Source organism: Nematolebias whitei, chromosome 2, assembly GCF_014905685.2.
Source record: "Nematolebias whitei isolate Nwh7 chromosome 2, NemWhi1, whole genome shotgun sequence".
NCBI lineage: Eukaryota > Metazoa > Chordata > Actinopteri > Cyprinodontiformes > Rivulidae > Nematolebias > Nematolebias whitei.
Window position 1 is genome coordinate 2,660,928 of NC_056499.1, and position 6,762 is coordinate 2,667,689.

The window sequence follows — 6,762 nt, forward strand, 5'->3', positions numbered from 1 at the left end:
CAGTCACCTGGAGTTTTGTTGTGCAGTCACCTGGAGTTTTGTTGTGCAGTCACCTGGAGTTTTGTTGTATCTGAATGTCGCGTGTAACTCCTGTTCTACAGAGAAATCTGCCATGTGTCACACTGAGGTCAGTCATTTTGGTGGGATGTTTTGTGAATCGTCTGTTTGAGTTTCTAAAACGCTTCGGCTCGTTGGAATAAGACCTTGGATGAAGCTTCTCCCGCTTGTTCTGTTCAGCGTCAGTCGACGTGTTTAACCTCAAGTGTCTCCATCTTTTTTAGCTGTGGTCAGGAAGAGCCAACCTACTCGGCTCTGTGGGGAGACAACAAGGCCTTCAACGAGGTCATCATATCACCCGCGATGCTGAACGAGCACATGCCGCACATGGTGATGAAGGGCCTGAACAAGGTCGGTCCCGTGGCTGTGTTTTCTTTGCTTCATCTTTGCTTAAGGGGGATTTTAAATTAACATGGTATTAACTTCTCAGTCTTGTTCTTTATTTCTGATACTGGGTGAATAAACTGAATGATGAGTTATATTAGTTTATATTTATATATTAGTTGTAAAAATTTAATATGCACATTTTCATCAGTGGTTTTATTACTGAGGAAAACTGCATTTTCAAGTGGCACATTGTGATCAGTACATTTTTTTAAACTAAATACTATCCTCTTATTGTTGATATTATTTTTAGTTTTTATATAAAATATACATTTAAAGAAGCTACATTCAGGCTGAAAATGGCAACATTTTCATTAGTTGTGCACAATCATAAAGTTGAGATCACAACACAGTTTTATTGTCCAGCAGTCCCTCGCTGCTTCGCGGCTCGTTTTTTGCCGACTCGCTGTGTCGCGACTTTTCAAAGTAAGATTGGACATGACGCACAGCTGGCTGATGGATGAGCCGCACGATCCTGGCGGTTTCATTTAAAATAAATTATTTAAAATAAATTATTTACAATTATTTAGCAGCTGGTGCAGCCCACAGCTGCAGAAAACCTTCTTCCTGTAATTGTGTGCAGTCAACACTGAAGGAGAAGCTCCCGCTGTAGCGAGTCACATCTCCGCTCTGCAGCGCAGAAGTGGGCGTGGCCAAGAGCGCTGGCGATGGCGGGGAACTGAAATCATGACATGCTGCGATAACCGAGGGACTGCTGTACGTTTGATCTGTTAGTTTAGTTCATTATTTTTTGAATATGCAAAAACACAAACAAACAAAAAAATACAGCATGAAGCATAATGTTCTTCATAATGAACAACAATCTGATGTAATACAAATCGATCCGTTTTGACTAGTGTAATGTAAAAAAGGAACTTTTTAAAATGTGTTTTAGATCAAAATTATCCATAAAGCAAAACCTACTATTTGAATCAAACATGCATTATTAAAGAAAACACAATGATTTATAGTTACAGTATATTGCAAGTGATTTACATGTTTGTATTGGAAAAACAACAACATTCAAAAGACTTTGACCAAGTGATGTTTTTCAGTTTTTTTAATTGAGATGATTTAATAGATTCAGTTTGTCTGAATAAATAATTTGTGCATGGGACTCATTCTTAATTCATCCTTGCTGCATGTCTCTTCTCTACGTTTCTTCTGTGTCAAAGCAGAGAAACGTTCACTCACGGTTTTCTCTGGTTCCTCCAGGACGCTGAGCGTCTGTTTTGATAACCGGCTTTGGTCGTGTGTGTGTGTCGGCTTCCACTTTGGGCTTTGCACTTCGTGTGGGTGCAGAGTTAATGTTGTGTGTTTGTCTGCAGTTCTGTGAATGCACCCTGAGGTGTGTGATGCCTCTGATGTTTCGACAGGTATGGGATGGATTTGAGCAGGAAACTTTGGAAGCAGAAGAGCTGGGACTCAGTCAGCCGACCAGCCGCACCACTGTGTTTAAAACCTCCCAGAAAGAGCTAAACCCCGGCCCTTCTCCATCTGATTCCTCCTCTGACACACACAAACACTTGTCTTGCACCTCCTCCCACACAGAAACTGAGGCTGTCTCAGTCCCTCTGCGTGGCGTTGCTGCTTCTTTTCCAGATGTGCAGTCTGTCTCCTTGCCTCCTCTGTCAGACTGCACCTCTGCCTCTCAGCCGTGCTCGGTGTTGGCCCCGCCTCTTTCGAACATCTCCTCGCTCCCTCAGACAGACACGCTTCCAGACGAAAACGATTCACGCGTTCCGCTACGATCCAAATCAGAACCGTGCGTCTTTCACGCCAACCAAGTGCAGTCTGAGTCTCGTTCCACTCAGGTAGAAAATGTTCCTGTTAAGTTGGAAACACACGGTTCTGTAGAAAATTATGTTGAGACTTTACAAGTGCTAAACAGTGGGTCTGACTCTGTTGTGTAAACTTGATCATGCTCGGTATTAATCTGGACCTTCATTAGGCTCAGTTCACTCAACATGTATCAGTTTCAGTTGCACACAGCGTGACTAACGTCCTGCTCCTGAAGCTCGAGTACTGAAATGTTGCGTCATCTTTGACGTTAGCTTTTACCAACGGCTTTAAAAGGTTTTAAAAAAGAGCTGGAGAGACTTTTTAATTTCTTCCACTAAAAAAACATCAAAGATCATAGTGCAGGGCAGCTCATGTGGTATATCAATTTTAGAAAAATGGCTAAAAGTCCCTTCAGTTGGCATAATTGCATTTTCCATACAAGCCATCGGGTAAAAGCATCAAGTTCCAACGTCATCGCTGGAAACAATTAAAGGTCTCAGGAAAAGGAGGAAGCGGAGAGATGAAAATGAAATATAGTCACACAACCACTCAGTGATGCGACTATTCATTTATCTTACCTGATTTACATCTTTTAGTTTACAGCATTTAAGGTGTCGTTGAGGCTACGGTAACGTGTGATCTCTCAACCTTTGGGTCTGAAGAAGCTTGAAACAAACCTGCATGGGTTCAGACTCGCACCCAGTCCCTTTTATTTCTGAGGTTGCTCGTTTTAATCAACTGCTCTTCTTTCTGTGCCACACTGCAACAAGTCAAATACTTTGACACAAATTTCTTAACTCTGTTCCTCAACTTAACACATTTTTAATTTGCATTTGAAATGTTTCCATGGTAACTGGATATCTCCCACAGTAACTGCTCTTTCTTCCTGCTTGACTGGGATTTTTCTTTTCTGAGCTGCAGTGCTTCCTGGATGATGGTTCTCTTTCTGCTTTTCAAAGGCACAAGTTCATCTTTTTCTCATTTTTAATTCTTCAAAGGAATTGCCAATTCTAAAGAGCTGAAGAAGTAACGAGTGCGTGAATTTGGAGTGCTCTGGTCTGCTGCGCTTACTGCGTTATAACTGCTTTACAATTATTTTATTTCCATCTTGATATAGCAGAGTGATGTCATCACTGTAATCTGAAAGCTGGATCTCTGTTTGAACCACCTAAATCTATAGAGAGTGCACTACATTTCTGCTTAGTGCAAAATTAATCAGAAAGTGCAATAATCTATATTTTCTACCATCACTTGTCACTTATTGTGCCGTCAGTTACAAAAGTTTTATTTAATGTTGCCTGTAGCAGGTTTTTGTCCCTTGCAGTAGTCATTGTTACGTTCAGCTCATTAACGTTTTATTTATGATCTTTAACTAAATGCATAACCAAAACATGCCAAGCTTTCTTTTGTAGCATTTTAATTTAATAAACTGTTATCTGTTATTTGTTTAAATGTCTTTTTGTATCTGTTTTCTACTTTTCGGTTCTATTATTTATCGATCCACTGTCACAAGTTTTTCATGTGTATTTGTGTTCATAAACTGTTTTTTGTTGTTGTTAATAAGCGTTTTTAATTCATTAAAGTTCATGAAATATTTGTAGTGTGTGCAGTTCATATTTTGAGAGCAAGGTTTTCTTGAAGGTTCTGCTCAGTAGAGTGGTTTGTAATCCACCAACAGGGTGATGTAGGACGTGCACGGTTCTTGCTCAGGCATCATGACTCTGCTGTGGGTGTTTAAAGCCAGAGTAGGTGCAAACTCATGTTTTATTGCACTTACATTAAAATGATTTACACTAACTTTAACACTTTTTAACAAATGCAAACAAAATGTCCTGCATACAATAAGACGGTACTGAAACGGTCAGGTGGCAACTAAAATTAAACTTTTGGTGGTTCCGGTCAAGAGTCCAGACTGGTTTTTGTTGGATAAACTAGTTTAGTTGAAACTGAGCTCATGTTTCCATTCGTATGCAGCTGCTCAGCTGATTTTATGTTTAACACCAGTGCACGTCCTTCATGGTGCCCTCAGGCTCCCGTCAGACTGTTCTCTCCAAGTCATGTGCCCGTGTGTACCTTTGTGCTTTCGACAGGTGCTGGAGAACTACAATAAAGGAAAAACGGCTTTGTTGTCAGCAGCCAAGATTATGGTGAGTCCGACAGAAGTAGACTTGAACCCAGAGAGCATGTTCGTGGATACGTCGACAGCCTCTCAGCAGCTGACACCTACAACCCACCACCGCAGGAACAGCAGTGTTCGGTTAGTAAGCCAGGCACTGCTGTGGGTGTGTTTGAGCCTTGAAGAATATTTTAAAAAGTGTGATAATCTGTGCAGTCAGTTTCCACTCTTACTTAGTCATGACTGAAATCTCATCCTAAACTGTAGCTTTAATGTAACAGTAAAGTACGAAAAGACAAACTACTGCTACTAACTGTTACTCTATTGTTTTCTCAAAATCATCGTCTTGTCTGTTCTAATTGTTTTGAAACAATAAAAAAGACAAAAACCCTTGTTGCGGTAAGCAAAGCATGCCAGTACTAATTTTGCATACTATGATTCCTTTCCTCATGCACGCCTGCACGCTGTCTAACCACAGAGCTGTTGTAACGTATGGTAGTATTCGATTCTCACCTCACCCTCTCTGGTCTAGCTCTTGTCCAAAGTCAGTGTCAAGTCCTTGGTAGTAATGGCTGGGTTATGATGTTCCCACTTCTGTTTTAAATTTCAGTACTTGCTGTACTGGGTTACACTTCTCCGGTGCTTTTTGTTATGCTAACGTGCTTCACATACAGAGTTTTCCTCCATCCAAATTCCTCCAGAAGCCTTATTGTCTCTTAATAATTTGATCAGGAGATCCTCTTCGATAGCAAGACAATCAGTTTCTTATCACGTGACTTCGGAGGACACGTGGAAGCACAAGTTAACAGAATGACTGGCACCCGTGACCTCCCAGTCCCCCTTTTCCTGTTCTTTCCTCTATCTGTATGAAGTATTGCAATGATCACATAGTTTGTAGAACCTGGATGTAGTTTCGATGCTAACGTAACCGTTTTATTTTCCTTCTTTAACTCCATAAACTGTTTTGACTCACTTTTCCTGTCTGTCCTGTATTTTTGGATCCCATCCTTTTCCTATCATTGTTCTCCAACCCACTCTTTTCCTCTCCTCTAGTTCTTGTGCCCAGTCTGAAATATCTCTGGATGGTTTCGCTGAGTGCCCTCCTCCCCCAGTGCCTACAGTATTGCGTGGAGCACGGGAACGTCTGGCAGTGGAGCTGAGAGACCGAAAGGCACCGCTGGCCGTCATGGAGAGCCTCTCAGACGCAGAGTCACTCTACAGCCTGGATTCACGACGCTCCTCAGCTGCTTTAAGGGGTTCACCAATGCTGGGTAGTCTACCATTCCCATTGGATGCCCCAATACCAGAGGAAAATCCATCTCTCAGCTCTCGCACTGAATTACTAGCTGCAGACTGCCTCTGCCCGACAACACCAGAGCACATGGGTGAGGTTGGACCCTTCTTAACCCCATTCGATTCCAGATCCACCCCAGAGTACTCTATGAGGCTGTCTCCTGCCACACCTCGCTATAGTGGACACCATTCCCCAGCCCTTCTGACTCGGAGTGTCTCGTCACAGCCGTTCAAACCACAGTCCAATGCCACCCGAACAATGCTTCTTGATGGGGAACACATGCCTGGTCTCTACAGCCCAGGGAGCACTCCTAATGCTCCGCTGAGCCCACAAATGGGTTTTAAACTACTAGATGGGGAAAAAGAGGACCAGGAAACAAGGTTAGTTGCAGAAACCCCACTGGCAGCTTCGACTCTTCCACCCCCGCTGTCCAATGGGAACCCCAGCCAGGCTGTGCTAGAGTTTGCCCAGTATTTAGACTCTCTGTTCAGACTGGACGGCAGCAGTTCACCACCTCTGGACCTGTCTGATGGAGAGTCGGAGTCAGGTCGGGGCTCTTTTGGGCAGGGAGAGTGTCTTGGAGACGGACAGCAGTTGGATGACACGCAACTTCTGGCCAGAGCAACGATGGAGCCTAACCTTGTACCCAAGCCTCCACGCACTTTTGCAGGGTCTGCTGACCCCTCTTCAGGCATATCCTTGTCACCCTCCTTTCCCCTTTCATCATCTGAGGAGCTCAATGATCTTTCCCCAGGCGATGGCGCCCCGCCAACCATACACTCTCTACGAACCACTTGCCACTGTCCTGAAGAGAACACGCTATCTTCGATGGTGTAGTGTGCTCCGGAGGGCCCAGTGTCTTTGTGCTTTAAGTAGAGAGGTGCAGTAATCCAAATTTAAAACATATCACAGTATGTGCATGCAGTGGAATGCACTCAGTTATCAGAAGTCCAGTGAACAGAACTCGATGGACCAACACAACTTATTTTCATTCTTCAGGTGTCCCCTTTGAACACTGACATTTTTACACTATTGCAATGATGAAAAAGATACCTCTCTCTGCATGCCAGGGGGCTGTGCTGCTTTTTGGGTGTATATAAACAACTGTAGCTTCACAATGCCAGTTTAA

At 43.1% G+C, this 6,762-nt stretch overlaps 1 protein-coding gene across 1 annotated transcript in view; it reads left to right on the top strand.

Annotated features, from left to right (window-relative positions):
* The window catches only part of dagla (diacylglycerol lipase, alpha), a 10,394-nt gene extending 3,924 nt beyond the window's left edge, over positions 1-6,470 (top strand). Inside the window, exons 8-11 of the mRNA XM_037692702.1 lie at positions 282-408; positions 4,314-4,480; positions 4,721-4,738; positions 5,393-6,470. Of these exons, the coding sequence (XP_037548630.1) occupies positions 282-408; positions 4,314-4,480; positions 4,721-4,738; positions 5,393-6,470 (1,390 nt within the window). The remainder of the gene's footprint in view (positions 1-281; positions 409-4,313; positions 4,481-4,720; positions 4,739-5,392) is intronic.
* Positions 6,471-6,762: the final 292 nt, after the last annotated feature.